This window comes from Dipteris shenzhenensis, chromosome 31 (genome assembly GCF_047967505.1).
Source record: "Dipteris shenzhenensis isolate YYH24624 ecotype China chromosome 31, Dip_SZ_1.0, whole genome shotgun sequence".
Taxonomy (NCBI): domain Eukaryota; kingdom Viridiplantae; phylum Streptophyta; class Polypodiopsida; order Gleicheniales; family Dipteridaceae; genus Dipteris; species Dipteris shenzhenensis.
Window position 1 is genome coordinate 18,313,268 of NC_141626.1, and position 19,220 is coordinate 18,332,487.

A 19,220-nucleotide genomic window follows, 5' to 3' on the forward strand; every position below is an offset into this window, starting at 1 on the left:
AGCACTAGGGCAAGCAGGATTCAGGAGGCAGCACTCTACTCTAGACCACATCTTCACTCTGAGGGCTATCATTGAGGAGGGGAGGTCCATACATTAGAGAGTCTACACATGCTTCGTAGACTTTCGAAAAGCCTTCGACATTGTTCCACGATCCCACATGATTAGGAGATTACAGGAGATGCAAATCCCAGAGATGCTAATTTGGGGTGTGATGAGCTTATATGAGTCAGTCAGAGGCAGGGTCTGTGCCTCAGGCGGTCTATCGGATTGGGTCGAGAGCACCATTGGGGTGAAGCAGGGCTGCCCTCTCTCACCAACTCTCTTTGGACTCTACATTGATGAGATCGCATCTTTCATTGATCGCCTAGGTGGCGAGGGCTCATTATTAGGGGATCTCCTCATACAGATATTGTTATATGCCGATGATATAGTCCTTATATCCTTTTCAGCGGAGGGGCTGCAGAGAGATTTGGAGGCATTAGAGGTGTTTTGCAGAGAGAGAGATCTGATGGTCAACCTTGGGAAAACTAAGGTTATGATCTTCAACACCTCACGAGCAGTGACTAACCGACTTACTTCACCTATCGTGGTGAACCAGTGGAGATAGTACAATCATACACATATTTGGGAGCAGTCTTCACAGGACCCATCTTCACGATGAAACATGTAGCCCAGGCACGACTCACACGAGGGCGTAGTGCTTTGGCTGGACGAGAGCCGGCACAGCGGCACGTCACAGAGCAGCCGGCATAGTACCACCGAGAGAGGGGCGTAGAGGCCACATGTGCGATAGAGAGCCCCCAGAGTACACTCTATTGAGGTCCTACCTATCACAGCTTTCCTCAAGGGAGACCGATAGAGATGAGGGGTCACTCTAGACATAGCCTAGAGAGTCAGAGAGCGAGGAGACCGCGCCCCCCCACCGCAGCGCGAGACAGCTTGACAGACGCAGATACAAGACATTTTTGCAGCCCACTAGAGAGCCATCACTGTACTAGTCTTCGGTTTCGTCCCAGCGCCTAGATAGATTGATTGATATGATTATGATTATGATTATGATTCTATTAGCATAGACTAGTACTTAGTAGTACTTAGCAAGGGTTCTAGTGTACCCTTTGCTTCAGCCCACTGAGGCTTGTATGAGTTCGCTTTTTTGTGCACTTTGTCCCATAGGCCCGCGAGGTCTCCCGTGGACGTTAATATTTATTTCTTTCTTTCTTTTCTCTCTCTTCCTCTCTCCCTCTATCCCTTTCCCTCCTATTCCTCCCTCTCTCCTCTTTCCTCTCCTCTCCCTTCTCCTCTTCCCCCTTTCTGCCATCTCTAGTGCTTCACCAATTCAGCCCCGGCCTCCTTCATTGCATTAGTATCAGAGCACCCAAGGGGAGTGATGCCAAAGGCTATGCAAGCCTATAACAGTAAACACCCAACATCTAGGGAGAATGTAGTTAGGCCAATGCTTGTAATGCAGTCTAGCCATGTTATGCCACTCCCTAGCATGCAGCCAAACCATGCTTTAGAGCCATGCCTTTGGATGCAGGACAAAACTATGGTCGTTGTCAAGCGACTACAGATGCAAATACTAAAGGATGTTGTGGGGAGAAGTGTTCTAATGAAAATAGCAGCTCAAATGGCTATGAACAGCAAGAATCAAAAGCTATCATTTTGGGAGCACCCAAGGGTATACCTCCTAGCTTTGCAATGCACACGCTTGATGGCACAAGGGCTAACTTCATGGATGCTTCATCAGTGATTCTTCAGAGCACGGCAGAGAAGCAGATGGACCAACAAATTGGCGAACAAATTTGTGAGAAGGTCGGATAGGTTGTACACAGTGCAATGCAATCGATGGGAAAGCAGCCCACGCTTCCTTCTATGCACCAAAATGATGGGGATGGGAAGGATATCGATCCACCCAAAGAGTCTCTTGGAGCTATGATGCCTAGAGGAGCTATGCAGCATAGCCTGCTATGCCTCTCCCTAGTACGCAGCTAAATCATGCTTCAAAGCCATGGAAGATGCCTCAATATGTAGGACAAAAATCTGGTTGTTTCCAGGCTATTACAGCTGCAATTACAAAAGGGTTATGTTGGGATAGCTGCTCAAATAAAAGCAGTGGCCCACATGATGGAAACAAATATGGACGGCAAGGGGGCTGTTATATCAGTTTGCAGGACCGATACATTGCATCCAAATGATGCCCTGGCAATTCAGGCCCGGCCTCCTTCATTGCATTGGTATCAGAGCACCCAACATCATACCAATTCTTTTCATGGGGTAATGCATTATAGAGCCTTATGTGCATGCAATTCTTTTTATGGGGTAATGCATTACAGAGCCTTATGTGCATGCCCCTATTTCAGTCCATTCACAATGAGGATATATGGAACCTCATTTATCAGCTGATTGGAAACCCTACAATGATGTCAATCTTGGAAATTGTCCCTTGTATGGAGAGCTTAAGCAGAGGCAGCTTTGGAAAAGATCTAGCTGAGCTTGAAGGTGACAGTTGGAACAGAACGATTGCACGAGAATGTATGGCTAGGCCTTGTCTTTCCAAGTGTAATGTTCATGCTACATGCAACCTGCTGATGTTGTGTGGGAAAAGGGGCAGAAGCATTCAGCCAGCCAATGGTAATTTGGTTACAGATTTGGTTGCAGCATATCTTGAATATCAATGTATGTAAGCTCATGTCTCTCCTTCAACAAAGAAGGCATACTCTTCAGAGGGCTTGACTGGATCTTGGTTAGTTGTACTAGAGGACTATGGCAGAGACGACTTGCTCAATGATGTTCAGATGCAGTCGATCTGGGATGCATACGGAAGACTATGGGTCAGCACATGCACTTTGGGTTGCACATGGCTGATAGCCTTTGTTCTCCATGCATGTTTGTGTTGTCTTCTTACTACCACAACAACATGGACAGCTAACCCTTTTCAGCCCGAAGCAAATGGAGGTCAAACGGGATCTAGCATTTTGTTGTTTCATCCAATGCCCCCTCCTTGGTCTACTGAAATAGGTTCAAACAATGTGTTTGATTATTGTGTTGTCTGGGGGTTGGACTTTGGTGTCTCCAGTGACAAGGAAAGTTTATGGGACCATGCCTACATGACTCCTAGCAGGCCTAATTCGTATCTCTCAGATTATCTGGCTGTTCGCAGGCTAGATGCACCTGGAAGCCATCTGAAAGACATGTATGCTACTAGCATCCAAATATTGGAGCCCTGTGTTGTCAGAATTCTAGATCCATGGCATGTTGGGGTATTGAAGAAGCTTGTGGAGCTGTTTGAGTCCAAATACAGCTATAATGAAGATGATTTTCAGTTCTTTGACATTTGGCAAGGACAGCATAACCAGAGATGCTATGCAAAGACAGCTCATTGAAGCGCTCATGGAAGCTACCATTGAGGGTATACGGCAAAGCAATCAATGCTTTCCATGTGGAGAAAAGTGGACAGCAAAGCACAATGTGGTGTGCAGAACAAAAAACATGGGGACAGCCGGAACTTATGTGATTATGGAGTTTCCTAATGATGATCGTGGTAGGAGGGATTACCACCCACATGACCCCGGAGGTGCCAAAACACAGTCTTATATTACATTTCCTTTTGACCCTGGTGGTATGCATGATGGTGTATGTCCTCTTTATAGCAAGGGGCCCATCACTTGCAATTTTGAGGACAAAATTATTTTGTTTTAAAGGAGGGATGGTTGTCCCGATAGGACGGATGACAACCATACAAACAATCATAGCCTTGGCTGTCCATTTTGGGTGGTGCATTTTTCAGATGGACATCAAAGTCTATGTTTGTAATGGCAACCTGGAGGAATAAGTCTCCATATAGATTAGCCAGAGGGATTTTATGTTCAAGGTACAGGTACACAGGTGTGCAAACTAAAGAAAGATATGTACAGGCTGAAATAGACCCCAGAGCATGGTAGTAGTGCAACGATGCCTTATTCAATAAAATGGGATTGTGTCAAAGTCTATTAGATGCAAAATTTTTACAGGGGGACAAGAGGTTAATTGTAATCTTGTACGTTGAGGATTTGATTCTTATAGATGATCACAAGGAGAAGATCCTGCTTGTCAAGGGGCTCTTGATGAAGGAATTCAGGATGATAGAAGTGGGACTTCCTTGCGATATAAAGAGCATAGCATCTTCATATCCCATGAGAAGTATTGCGGTGAGATTCTGAAGCGATTCTAGATGGAGGACTGCAAGTATGAATAGTTATTGGGCAGTTGGCTTTATCTGACTAACACTAGACTGGACATTTCTTTTGCAGTGTACTGTGCCACTTTCGGCAAAACCAAGGGAGAATTATGTTGGAATTATAGACATAATTCATGGCAGTGACCAATGTATGACTAATAAGTGGGTTAAGTGCACTTTTCCCTTATTTAGAGGGTTTTTCCCTAACCACAGTTAGTGGGTTGGTTAGGTTTTGTCACTAAGACAAAACCCCCAATCTTGTAAGCTTTCTTATCCTATTCTATTCAATTGTGTGTTTCTCTCTTGCTCTCTCACTCTTGCTCTCCTGCTCTCACCTCTTCCTCTCTCCGTTCTTACATTTGGGATCAGAGCTGGACAATGGTGTAGCTGCTCGCCATCCTACTCATCAGCCGTACAGCCTACTACGCAGCCTGCCGTACATCTGTATGGGCAGTTCCGTACTGCACATCTCTGAATTGTCGTCCGTACAGCTTTCACTTGCCATGCATGACCTCCCGGCCGTACATCTCCAGCCTGCCCGTACACGCAGTTCCGTACTGCTTCTGCCAGCCCACACCGTCCGTACAGTTCATGCATCATACATCCCATACAGCCCCTGCATCGTACATCCGTACTTCTACTGCACCATACAACTGGTTGTATGTACCCCGTACATAGATTCGTCAGCTGTCATACTAATTCGCTGACCTGCCACACAGAGCCGTACATTCGTCCATACAGTGCTGTACATCTGTCCGTACAGCAGCCGTACTGCTCCGTGAGCAGCATTCAATACATTACCACAGTCCGTCCGTACACGTACCTCCATGTCAATCCATACATTGTACGAATTCTGCACCGATTCCGTACATTTGATTACATAGCAGGTGGAGCAGATCTCTTTGCAAGCAGATTGGGGCTTTTGGTTCTGCTTGCAGGGTTTGGGGCTCTTCTTGGATTTGCCCCAATTTTGGGTCAATTTCGCGCTGTAAATTGGGGCTTTTGATCTTGGACACCCATTTTGCAGGATTTGGGGCTTTTGGCCACTTTGCAAGTGTTTTGCAGGTAGATTTGGCAGAGTTTGTGTTGGGGTTTATGCTTTTGGGCTGTTGAATTTTTTAGCCTCTGATTGGCTGAGACACCAAGTTATTAGTGGTGGGCAGATATTTCTTTGCAGTTTGCATCTATATCCCGGAAGGGATTTGTGTTGTGCATCTCTACTCCCAGGAAGGGAAGTTAATTGTTAGTATTTCCTGCAATTTATTTGGCATTCATGGTCCAAAATAATCCCAATGATGTTTTTGGTGTCCTCAAACAGGAGGATAAGTTGGATGGTACCAATTACTCTTTATGGAGTTTAATGGTACACAATCTTTTAGTTGGCAAACATTTGTGGGATTATGTCACTAGGGATGAGAGAAGATCAGAGAATGTGGTTGCACTTGCCACTCCTCCTCAACAACATGGAGGAAGAGGTAGAGGACAAGCAATAGGTGTAGTTGTTGCAGTCGTTGCTCCCACACAAGAGCAGAAGAGATGGGATTCTTGTGATGCACAAGCACTATCTGTGATTTCTCTTTCTGTTAAGAGGTTTATTATTCCGCAAATTCGGTCATGCAAGACCTCTAAGGCACCTTGGGATATTCCTGAGAGGATATTTGCAGCCCGCAATGATGCAAGAGTTTCATTCCTAAAGAGAGTTTTTTTTTTTTGGCAAAGAAAAGAACCTTCTATTAATGCTTGAAAGACTTAATACAAAACAGCAGCCCCGAAGGTGTTGAGTATGGAAAAAACTGGAAAAAGGTGAAAGAAAACCGGTCTATTCCAGAGAAACCTAGCTCACTACCTAGGGGATCTTTGGTACTGGGGCTAACAGCCAGGTGGGGGGACTATACAACCAGCAAATCCTTCGAGGAGTGAATATGTAAAGAACTCTTGCAAGCCAAGCCTTGTAGAATCGAGCGCGTCTCGCGACAATTGCACTAGAGCCTGGGGTCCCACGCTTTTTGGTGGAGCGGATGGTGTAGATGATATCTTGCCAGATGGTAACCAAGGTAGCCGAGGGTGGAACCACCAGATTGTAGCGAGCAACCCAAATGTTCCATGCCGTGATACTGGCTACTACCTCCCATACGTTGTCCTCCGGAGGAGAATGAGGAACGAGCATATCAGGAGGGACCGCCTCATGGAGCTCTATCCTCTGAATTCTCCAACCCTGTATCCGGTAAGCTGGGGAGACCTCATTAATCTGGTATGCATGTCCTCCCTCAGTCAACCAGGGCCACCATCCCCCATGTGTAGTCCCTCTGAAGGCTCTGCATATTGGTCATAATCTTGAGGGCTCCTATCCAAATCCTCGTTGTGCTACGACAGCTCCAGAGACAGTGAGGGATCTTCTCCAGAAAACTAGTAGAGCAACAATGACACTACCCCTGCACCCGCATCTGCTTCAACCACGGGCCGATACGCAAGCCTCTGTGGGCGGCCACCCAGAAGAAGTAGGAGATCTTCCTCGGTCGCAAACTAGACCATAACCGCATCCAAAACCTGGAACGGACCTCTTGTGGCACTCTTTGGGCCACCCAATGCCTCTCCCTCGAAGGGGTCCAAATCGAAGAGTCCATCTGAACCCTCCTGCCAATCCGTGTGGTGTAGGAAAAGAAGGGCACCTCGTCCACCTACTCGGCAAGGCCGCCCTTGGAGGACCAGAACCACTCTGCCGGATCCCACTGGACCTCCCTCAAGGGCCTACCCTCCCAAAGCTAGAGGCGCCATCTAGGGGCATCCTGCTCTGGGATATTGGGAGGATCAATGTGCCATTTCCCCAAACGCCCCACCACTCTGATCATCTACCAATGAATCCCATCCAAACTCCTGGGTCTCTCTCAGTGAGTGCCTTGAGTAGGCCTACAGGCCCTACATGAAAAAAACCAGGTTGCGTGCTGCCTCACTGCATCATAATCCTCAAGGGGACACCAGTTTGAGAAAACTGAACCAACCGTCTAATGTCCACGCGAAGTCTCTCCCACCAGGACTCGGGGATGGCTAGGTCGATCTCTCTCATCCGCCGCTGCACTACCCGGGCAAACGCTAAGGCGCGAAGCCTCGCCTCTGCCTCCATGGGTAATTTGCTCCCCTGCCAAAGGAGCCGGCCGGTCTACTGTGCCACTATGCCCAACCAATGTGAGTTCGTTGTCCAAGCATACGCCCATCCTGATCCCTGATCTCTGGGTGCCAAACAAGGGTCCGACGCTCAAACTCCTCTCTATTCGAGGCTGAGCATAGCCCTCTGCTTGCGGCGCTTTCAAGCCTATTTGCTTGGTTTCTTTTTCTTTTTAACCTGGGTCCAGTCCCCTTCTGAAGGGGTCACCTGCGGGGTCTGAGACTCCTACTGCTCTTGTCTGGGGGGTTGCTAGGCTCTGACCTGTTGACTCTGCCTGCTCTGCGGGGGTGGGGGGGGAGGAGCGTCGCCTTGGCCATGGGGGCAATCTCTGGCTAGGTGACCCATTTGTCTGCAACGAAGACACTGGCCTGGTAAGCCAGGAATCTCCACTCGCTGGCGAAGTGTACCCCCTTCAAGGGTCTCTAGGAGGATCAACTCTAGGAGGGACTTTGGGCTTTCAACCACCAGTCTAATTATGGGGACCCTGTCATCTGCTACAACTGATGTGGCCGAATTTGGCGGAGACTCCAGCACAATGCCAAGTGCTCGACCAATGGAGGGGAGGATGGCTCTATATTCGTTTGGGAGCCCTGGGAAGCGCGGCGTGATCGTAAAACGGAAAACATGGTGTGTCATGTCCTCCGCTATAAAGCCATGGTACCAAGGTAAGAGGTATACCAAATGCGGGCCAAGGAGGATGGGGCTCTGCTCCACAAGTGTCGGGGGAGCTCAACTGGATGAGGAAGACACCTTCTCCATAGATGGTGACCTCCTAAATGTGGTCCTCTAGTGCCAAGCTCACTTGGATACACTCTCGCACTTGTCTTCTTGTGGGTGTGAGGCCCACAATTCTGCCCACGATCGCCTTGTCCTAGAGGAACTGAACTACTTGCTGGTCGGGTGGAGAAAGAAGGACCTTAATGGCTGTGGGATTCGAGGGCGCTGCCATAGAGCCCCTCTGGCCATACCAAAGGTCACCACCAAGAATTTCCTCCTCCAAACAAACACATGCTCCCGTTGCAAAGAAAGAAGAGGGAGAACCGGACGGAAGGAGGCGAAGAGGGGGGGCGGGATGAGGCGGAGAGGAGGAGATGAGGTGAGGGGGGGGCGGAGAAGGCGGGAAGGAGGTGGCGGAGAAGGGAGGCGGGAGAGAAGTGGGGGAGGGGAAGTGGGGGGAGGCGCGGGCGGAGATAGCAATGGGGGGCGAGAAGGAGGGGCGGTGGTAGCAACGGCGGAGGGGGCAGAAGAGGCGGAGGAGGCATGGTTAGTGGAGGGGGGCAGCAGAGGTGGAGGCGGGGTAGGAGGCGCGGACGGAGGGGAGCAATGGCGGGGGAAGAAGTGGGGGAGGAGGGGCAGCAAAGGCGGGAGAGGAGTCGGGGAGAAGGAGATGGCAGGAGGGAGGCGTGGGGGGCTGCGAGAAGGAAGAGAAGGCTAAGGGGGGGCAGTGGGAGCAGCTCCTCCTCGTCCGAGCTTGAGCTTGAGCTTGAGCTTGAAGCGATTGCGATGGTGATGGCGATGGAGCAGCAACAGTGCCCTGACGAGAGAGTTGACTCATACTTATATGGATGAGGGTGACTCTATGTCTGAGTACCTCACCAAACTTCAAGATTTGCGAGAGCAAGATCATTCCAAATTCAGAGATGGTTACTACCACTTTGAATTGTCTTCCCGAGTCTTATCTTGGTTTTCACACCTATTGAACTTGTCTTTGAGGGGGGGGTGGCAACCCTCTAACCTTTCATGAATTGATAGGGCTTTTGTTGCAAGAAGAGCAGACACGGAACAATATGGCCACACATGCACTTGAACAGGCCATGTTTTCCAAGTTCAAGCCAAGGGCAAAAGGGAAGCATCATACAAATCAGCGTGCAAATCAGTCTAAGGCTGGTTCTGGAAAGCCTTCACAAAAGGCTAAGAGTGATGCAGAGAAGCGGAAAAAGAGGAGATGTCATTACTGCAAAAAGCCCGGTCATTACATTGATGAATGCAGGAAAAGGCTTGCCAAGGAGAAGAAGAAAGATTCTGGTATGGTTGTCTCAGATACATCAGCCTCTCATGCACATGAAGGTGATGCTACAACCAATTTAGTAGAAGAGGAATATGCCTTTTTGACTTGTAGTCATGATAGTAGTATGGCTGTCCCTGATGTGACAGCCACCTTTGACGAGGACGATTATGCTTTTTTGACGTGCAGTTATGACCCTTCTAAGGATGGACGCACTTTCAATGTCAATGAGACATTGAATAATTGGTATTTTGATAGTGGTGCCCCTCCCAGGAAGTGTTTGTTTGATTCTCTACATCCACGATCTGCTGGAAAAATGGTGTCTTGTGCAAATGATTCTTCTTATTCAGTTCGTGGTATTGGTGAGATTGTGCTTATAGCCACAGATGGCACAAATTTCAGAATTCATGATGTGCTTTATGTACCTGGAATTGCTTTCAGTGTTCTCTCTTAATAAGTGAGGATTTCAGGTTGTCTTTGAGGATGACAAGTGTGCAGTTCGAGACAGAGAAGATGATTATGCCTTGAGACTATCTGGTACACTATTTCATGGTCTTTTTCAGCTTGATGTTTTTGAGAGAAGACCAGATTATGCGCTTGCAGTTTCTATTCCCACTGTTGCTATGCAGAATGTGGAGTTATGGCATGCTAGATATGGGCATATGAATTTTGGCAGTTTGATGACACTTCAAAAGTTTCAAATGGTTGATGCTTTACCTCCTTTGGAGTCACCCCCTCGGGTCTCGTACATGTGAATTGTCACCTTTATTGATGACTATTCAAGATTTACTTGGGTGTATTGTCTAAAGGCAAAATCTGATTTCTCCATTTTCGACATTTTGTCGCCAAAGCTGAAAATGAGACATGGCTCAAGGTACAGACACTCTCCACAGATAGAAGGGAGGGAGTATATTTCTCATGCATTTAAGGCTTATTTGCTGGAAAAGGGCATTCATCATCAGCTTACAGTGAGGCTTACTCCTCAACAGAATCCTTCATCTGAGAGGAAAAATTGCACTCTCATGGAGATGGATAGATGCATGCTTACGAGCGAGAAATTGCCTCACAAATTTTGGCTTGAAGGTCTCATGTGTGCCAATTATGTCTTGAAATCGTGCTCCCTCGAAGGCTTTGAAACGATGACACCATATGAAGCTTGGTATGGAAAGAAGCCTTAAGTGAATCATTTCTGTGTTTTTGGTTGTGTTGCATATGCCCATGTGAACCAAAGAGTTGCATCATAAGCTGGAAGACAAGGCACTCAAATGTATTTTGTTGGGTATAGCATGGAAAGCAAAGGATATCGGCTCTATGATCCTACTACACGCAAGATCTTTGTTAGTAGAGATGTGATATTTTTTGAAAATTCAGCTCATACACATGCTGAATTTGATATGCCACCTACTTCATTCTCCACTGATGCCTTTAAAGGTTCATTACCCATTGCTTTGGGTTCTGGAGCTGATATGCCTGCTGAAAATCAGGATTTACAGCAAGTCCCTCTTGATTCACATGCCCCGATTCAGCCTCAATCTGATTTAGTTCCTCCACAAGCAATGGAAGATGCCGTTGGACAGGAAAGGACAGAAATACATGCAGCAAAATCCGCTCCACATTGGCTGCTCCAAACTCTCAAGGAGAGTAAGCTTGATGCTCCTTTGCCTAGCAGAACATGCATTGCATCCGGACATGTAGAGGGGACACATTTTGTTGATTCAGCTTTTGCAAGAACTATTCTGGATGAAGAGGAGCCTGATTCCTTTGAAGAGGCTAAGGATAGGATGAAAGCCATGGAGGATGAATTGCAGTCCATTGATAAAAATCAGACCTGGAATCTTGTGGATTTGCCACCAGGGAAGCATGCCATAGGTACCAAATGGGTTTCCAAAGTAAAAAGAAAGCCAGATGGGTCCATTAACAGGTACAAGGCAAGGCTGGTTGCCAAAGGCCATGCTCATCAAAAGGGCATTGATTATGAGGAGACATTTGCTCCTACTTCCAAGATGACTACCATTGGATCAGTTATAGCCATGGCTGCACATTTTGATTGGAACGTACATCAGTTGGATATTAAAACATCATTTCTTAATAGAGACTTGTTGGAAGAGGTTTATGTAAAGCAACCTCCAGGCTTTGAGGTATCAAGTGATGCACATAAAGTTGACAAGCTGAATACAGCTTTGTATGGGTTGAGACAGGCTCCACATGCTTGGTACTCAAAGATTGATGCATTTCTAACCAGCAAGGGACTCAATAATAGTCCAATTGAGAGTGCCCTCTACATCAAGAAGGATGGGGGGAATATTTTGGTCATAATTCTTTATGTAGATGATTTGTTGCTCATAGGGTCCAATGAAGGAAACATTGCAGATTTCATGGTTGAGTTGAGAGCTACTTTTGACATGTCAGATTTGGGCCTGCGTCATTTTTTTGGGGGGATCCAGTTCATACAAGAAAGTTGTGGCATCATTATGTCTCAATCCAAGTATGTGCAGAAGCTTTTGGATCGGTTCAAGATGCAAGATTGCAAGCCTACAGCCATGGCTGGAGCGAGGGCTGAAGCTTACCATTTATGGTGGAGGTGAACCGGTTGATGCCACACTTTATAGCCAGGCTGTTGGATGCCTCATTTACTTGTGCAATACTTGGCCTGACATTCAATTTGCAGTTTCACAAGTGAGCAAATAGATTCACTATCACTATGTCAGAGAGAAGTTTCATGCAAGGGAGATCAGTATGATCTACATGTACAATGTTGCAGACATATTCACTAAAGCACTTCCTCATGAGAAGTTTGAGGCATTTCGCAGTGCCCTGAACTTATCTCCTTTTGGTGATTGATCGTTTCCTTGTACATCATCACATTGGCATTGCAGGGGGGTGTTGGAATTATAGGCATAATTCATGGCAATGACCAATGTATGACTAACAAGTGGGTTTTGAGTACTTTTCCCCAACATGATCTGGACGGGGGAGTGGTATGTAGGAGTAGCGAGGCTGGATGAGGTCATGAAGGGTGGCTGACTAAGAGGTAGAGGTGATATGAGGAGAAAGTGCTGTGGGGCTGTGACCGTTGGGGCCAGTGGTGAGGCTACTGGAGAGGAGACCTGTGATGATGATGCAGGAGAGGGGAAGGAGAGAGGTGGCGTAGATGATGAGGCGGATGATGGTGGTGAAATAGTGGTGGTGACCATAGAGGTCGAGGATGTAGTGAGCGGCATGGGCTTTGGGTGGATCCCTTTCTTCTGGGCCGCGGTGCTGTCCACTGTCAAACCGCTCCGGTTGTTGCGTTTGTTGAAGTCCTCCATACTGAGTTGCTTTTGTGTTTTCGCCTTGTCACCGTTCCCCTTCCCCATCTCCACGCGTATGTAAATTTGGACCGAAGGGTCTCCTGCCTAGTCTCCTGTCCTCATCCCCCTGTTCCCTTCATTATGGGGGAGGCAGCAGCGGGCAAAGAAGGGATTGCAGGAGGTCAGAGCTATTGAAGAAAAAAATAATAATAATAAATATAAAATATAAAAAAAATAAATAATAAATAAAATAAAATAAATAAATAATAATAAAAATAAAGCGAGGGGGGGTGGGGGCTGAGCGAGAGGTAGCGGGGGTAGCAAGGGGGTACGGAGGGATAGCGAGGGGTAGCAACGAGGGGGTAGCAGAGGGGGTAGCGGAGGGGTAGCAGAGGGGGTGGCGAGGGGGTAGCAGAGGGGGTAAGCAGGGGTAGCGGAGATAGCAGAGGGGGTAGCGGAGGGGGTAGTAGAAGGGTAGCGGAGGGGGTAGGGAGGGGGTAGCGGAGGGGGTAGCAGGTATCGAGAGAAAGAGGTGAGAGCAGGAGAGCAAGAGTGAGAAAGTAAGAGAGCAACACACAGTTGAATAGAAAAGGATAAGAAAGCTTACAAGATTGGGGGTTTTGTCTTAGTGACAAACCTACTAACGGTGGTTAGGTAAAAAAACCTCTAAATGAGGGCGCGTCAGGCACCACTCTTGGACCTCCGAGACGACTCCATCATGCTACCAGACATGGACCTAGACGGAGTAGGTATGACTAGAACCTCATCGAATCAACACAGCCCTATTACACCATATGGACATGTGCTCCTTGATCTGAGCAGGATGCATGATCACATCATCTACAACGGGCTTGACCTATGGCCCTCCTCAAGTGGTTTTACTTGCTTCCCCCCCCCCGGGGGACACTAGTGTAGTAGATTACATCATGGGATCCCCTATCTTCACTTCATGTATCACCGACTTCACCGTAGCACCACTCCCTCTAGGAGCTGATCACACATACCTATTCTTCACTATCGCCACCCCACGCTTAGCCACACCACACACACCACATAGGAAGCACGACACCTACCACGACATACACTTTGATCACAGCCTCTCATTGGCCTACTCTGGATGCCTAAACAGACTCCTAACCTACATTGATCACATACCACTCATAGAGGACCGTGCTGCCCTGATTAGTCGCACACTTCACGAGGCTTCCCTCCAAATCTTTTCCCACACCACGCGATCCACTAGACCACCACCTCTTGGTTCTGTACCCTGCAACAATTGGTACAATGCGGAGTGGAAGGCTTATCGCCGACAGCTCCGACTTGAAACCAGATGTCACCTCCCGAACACACCAGACACGGTACGCAAGTACCGACGTCTCTTACGACAGAAGAAGCATGCATTTCTTCGTCGAAATGAGGAAGAGCTGCTGCACATCTTGTACAGCAACAACTCTAAGGATTTTTGGCAAAGATTCCTTGAGCGTAGGTCTACATCATCCCTCACCGACACAGCTACCAGACATGGACCTAGACAGAGCAGGTATGACCAGGATCTCATCGGACCGACACGGGCCTGTTACACCATATGGACACGCGCTCCTTGATCTGGGCAGGATGCACGATCTCATCATCTACAACAGGCTTGACCTATGGCCCTCCTCAAGTGGTTTTACTTGCTTCCCACATGGGGGGGATACTAGTGTAGTAGATTACATCATGGGATCCCCTACCCACTTCATGTATCACCGACTTCACTGTAGCACCACTTCCTCCAGGAGCTGATCACACATACCTATTCTTCACTATCGCCACCCCACGCTTAGTTACACCACACACACCACATAGGAAACACGACACCTACCACGACATACACTTTGATCATAGCCTCTCACCTGCCTACTCTGGACGCCTAAACAGACTCCTAACCTACATCGATCACATACAACTCATAGAGGACCGTGCTGCCCTGATTAGTCACACACTCCACGAGGCTGCGCTCCAAATCTTTACCCACACCACACGGTCTACTAAACCGCCACCTCTTGGTTCTGTACCCTGCAACAACTGGTACGATGCGGAGTGCAAGGCTTATCGCCGACAACTGTGACTTGAAACCAGATGTCACCTCTCGAACACACCAGACACGGTACGCAAGTATTGATGTCTCGTACATCGAAAGAAGCAGACATTTCTTTGTCGAAATGAGGAGGAGCTGCTGAACATCTTGTACAGCAATAACTCTAAGGATTTTTTGCGGAGATTCCTTGAGCGTAGGTCTCCATCACCCCTCATCGACATGAGAGTCTGGCACACGTATGCACACCATCTTTATGATGTCCCACACCAGTCCACTCCAGATCTCATACACACACCTCGCCCCACCACTTGCACGTTGTTCACGAGAGGGGGAGTCAAGGACGCGACATTGAAATTGCACAATGGCCGAGCTAAGGATCACGAGGGGCTATGCACTGAGTTTATCGCATATGGGATCGACATGTTAGCCCCGAGCCTAGCAAAGCTATTCAATGACGCTGTTTGCCTTGGCTTCCCCTGCACTTGGACACTCAACACCATCACCCCGATCCACAAGAAGGCAGGGGATCCCATGGACCCTAGTAACTATAGGACTATCATGATTGGACATGTGATGTTCAAGATCTATGTAGCTGTATTGGATGCATCGGTCAGCCTATTCACAGAGATGAGAGGGCTCAGAGCAGAGGGTCAGGCCAGTTTCAGGCGAGACCATGGGACTATGGATCACATACTCACACTCAAGAGTGTCATTGAGGAGGCCAGATCACGGAAGGAGAGAGTATATTGCTGCTTTGTGGATTTCCGCAAAGCCTTTGACACAGTACCTTGAGCTCGTCTCATCACACGCCTACAGACACTGGGATTTGATCAGGAGATCATCTGGGCAGTCATGGCACTGTATGAGAGAGTCTCAGGCTGAGTTTGGACAGGCGCAGGTTGGACAGATGAGATCTTGAGTACCATAGGGGTCAAACAGGGTTGTCCCTTATCACCGACCCTGTTTGGGCTGTACATCGATGAGCTTGAGACTTTCGTGGGGGTGTTCGGAGGGACCCGTTGCTCACTAGCGGGGATCATCATCAAGATTCTTCTTTATGCAAATGACGTGGCACTCTTGTCGTCCACACCCGAGGGGCTCCAGCGACAGCTGGATGCACTGTAGGCTTTTTGTTTATCCCATGATTTGGAGGTCAACCTTGGCAAGACCAAGGTCATGATCTTTAACACCTCTCGAGCAAACATGCAATGGAAGCAATTTACTTTTACTTTCGGTGGGTCACCAGTTGAGATCGTATCCTCATACACTTACTTGGGGGTCATCTTCTCCGGCCCGATCTTCACGATGAGACCAGCGATGCAAGCCAAACTGAGCAGGGGATACGCCTCACTGGCTCAGCTAGAGAGACAATGCTTCCACTCCTACTTCCAGGACCCTCGGACCAAGGCGCTTGTCTTCGACTCCTTGGTCCGGTATGTATGGCATTCCTTGTTGGGGGCCTGACATGTCAGAGATAGAGTCTACACGGGTGGAGCGCCTGCAGATCCTCATGACCGTTCACTGAGGTGGAGGACAAATGGCCACTGTTTGACCCTGCATCTCTGCCCCTCTTTGCTGACCCTCCTTGACCTTAAGTAGCTTCAGCTTCATCCAATGCCATAGAATCCACCTCTTTGGGAATGGGCAAGCGCTTCCGCTTCCACCCTTCAAGGCTATCTGGATTCCTCTTTGGGAATGGCCAAGCGCTTCCACTTCAACCCTTCAAGGCTATCCTGAACATCTTGAGGGAAAACGGGGGGCATGGTCCTACATCTTTGTTTGGCACATGGGCAAGATGGTCCTTCACGTGGGTGACACTCCCCGATTTGACCACTCCACAATACAAGCATCTCCATTTTTTGGATCCACCAGACCCTTCGTAGCTCCCTACGTTCTCTACATGTTTCTAGAATGCATCCAGAGCCATGTGACCTGTGAGTGAGAAGAGAAAAAGGGGCTGTTTTGGAGCTGAGAACACACTGCACAGAAAAAGGGGACTGAACAATGAGAAAAAGGGGCTGTTTTAGAGCAAAAAACTCCGAGAAAAAGAGCGTGATTTGGAGCTGAGAATCATGAAAAAAGGAGCTGAGAGAAAAAGGGGCTGTTTGGAAGCAGAAAACTCAGAATAAAGTGGCTGTTTGGGAGCTGGAAAAAAGGCTGGGACAGGGCACCCTTGCCAATGTGTGCAAGAGGGGAGCGGGTGGGCGAGGGGAGCTTGCCAAAGGAGGCTGAGCAGAGGCAAAGTGAAGTGGAATGGCTGGAGGGGGAAGCGGAAATCGAACGCACGCGGGGGGGAGCAGAGAAAATTGGCTGACGGGCCGTCGGGGGCAAATTGGGGGGGGGGGGGGGGGACTTTGGGCCTGCCTGAAACTGCACTATGAGATATTTACCTTTTTCCTGTCCTTGTTGTAATCACAGCCCACAAGTCTAAAGCTAGTGGTTTGATGCCATCTCCTGTAGTACTTGGTTATTTTCCAGTCAAAGAGTTTTTGTCCGCCGAAAGGATGACCCTATACTCCAGAACTGAGAAACACAATTTATTTGTGTACATATATATGTATCTTGCTCTTTTGCTCTGCCACTTTCTGATGACTGCCTCCTGCAGATCTTGTTCTTACTAATTTTTCTTTGGCCCGGTCCAATCTCCCTAGCATGGTTTATAGTATCTTTGCCCTAAGGCTTGCATGTTTTATTTTGTTAGCTGCCATCAGCTCCTGCAAGTCTGGCCCACATCTTCTTTATGTGGTTTCTGGCCCTAAGGCTTCACAGGTTTATTCCTCTCAGGCAGTCATTGTGTGTGCGGTGTATGCCAATCACAGACACAAAAATGTGTGCATGTGCATGCATGTTTGCCTGTCCCCATTTGAAGTGCTGGCTTCAAACACTCATGAACACAATGAATGTCTAATGGATTCGGTGGATTAGTGAGGATACCTTTCTAATTTTTCTATATATATAAAGTGTTTCCAGCGACACATTTTGACAAATATTGGACTGCCAGGATTCTAGGTCACAATTTTATTAGTGATTCTTCTTATTGGACTTGTGATTTCACTCTCCCGTGATTGTAAGCTAATGTCCAAGTCTTTTACCATGTGCAGGCTGGTGAAGAAATGTTCTCAGTCGAGTGGGAAGCAGACGACAGTGTCTGGTATGAAATTCTTTCTTTTTCAAAGCCAGCTAAATTTTTATCCAAGGCAACATATCCATATGTGAAGTGGAGGCAAACGTTTTTTGCAAAACAATCTAGCAATGCGATGTTAAGGGCTATGTCTGAGCCCAACTAAACTTACAATTTGAATGTGGGAAGTAATGTAAGCTTGTGTTATGTTAAGTGCAACTACCAAAACTAACCAACAACTGATAATACAAGTAGTGCAAAAGCAATGTACAGTTTGACATGCTTGGAAAGATCTGCCTATCATGTATATATCTAAAGTTGAGTAGAGAATCAAGGACCGAGCAATACAAGACCTGGAAAAAAGACTGCTGTGCTTGTTGCCAAGAAGACACAGAAACAGAACATGCCTGTGGTGGAGGAAAAAGCTTTCGACACCTACTGAGGAGGCGCCCCATCCACTAGGGATGACCCACCACCTTCAAAGGTAGCAAAAGCCAAAGCTGATTGACTGTGGAATTGCTCGGAGGCTTGAGGAGAGAATGATGCCTCATCTTGCGTTTCCTCTTTATGGAAGGTTTGAGGTGATTCAAGCCTCTATAGCTAGTTTGATTCCTTATCTTTGTCTTTATTGTTTCCTTTTTCCTTTCACATTTGAGAAAATATAATTTCAATGTGATCTCTCTTTACAAGCTTGTGAGACATCTATATGAAGTCCATGTCATGTATTATATTTCCCCAAGCTTTCACATTTATTTTCAGAGATAGACCATGACATTTCTCAGAATCTCCAAGCATAGGTGTACCGAGTGTCGCGCGTGAGAAAATTAAACTCAAGGACTTTCCAAAGAGCTGAATTGGGAAAGCACACCAGAAGAATTTGGTGTTGCTCGATTCAAACGTCTAGGGTAATATAAGATTTCTCATGTTTGTTCATGGCAACACATATCAAGTTGGGATTCAAGGGAGTTTAGTGCTATTAACCTCTTGACAGCCTTTCAAGAATGCTTGTAAAATGAAAATATACTATCCAAAAATCAGAAAATAAGTTTTGGTGGTGAGCAGCAAGAGTGCCAAAATTATTATTAAGGGTTTTTATAATAATTATTTATTTATCTATTTTTTTTGAAGGGGTTTTCAAGTTCAATACTTGTCCCTTAAAAGGTAATCAACACGAAACCATATAGCATGGATTTGTTTGAGTGCTCTTGCAAAGAGCCTTTTTCAGGTTTGAGTTTGCTCTTGACCTTCGACATGTAGATCTTTGTATAAATCGATGCTCAAGTGTGGATATGTATGTGTGAGAGCATATGTTTATGCTCTAGTGTATACCCACCATTAGGTGTTGATG

At 47.3% G+C, this 19,220-nt stretch overlaps 1 protein-coding gene across 1 annotated transcript in view; it reads left to right on the forward strand.

Annotated features, from left to right (window-relative positions):
• The window catches only part of LOC147881139 (outer envelope protein), a 59,899-nt gene extending 41,010 nt beyond the window's left edge, over positions 1 to 18,889 (forward strand). The window contains exon 4 of the mRNA XM_087369848.1: positions 17,853 to 18,889. Within this exon, the coding sequence (XP_087225974.1) occupies positions 17,853 to 18,038 (186 nt within the window). The 3' untranslated portion in view covers positions 18,039 to 18,889. The remainder of the gene's footprint in view (positions 1 to 17,852) is intronic.
• Positions 18,890 to 19,220: the final 331 nt, after the last annotated feature.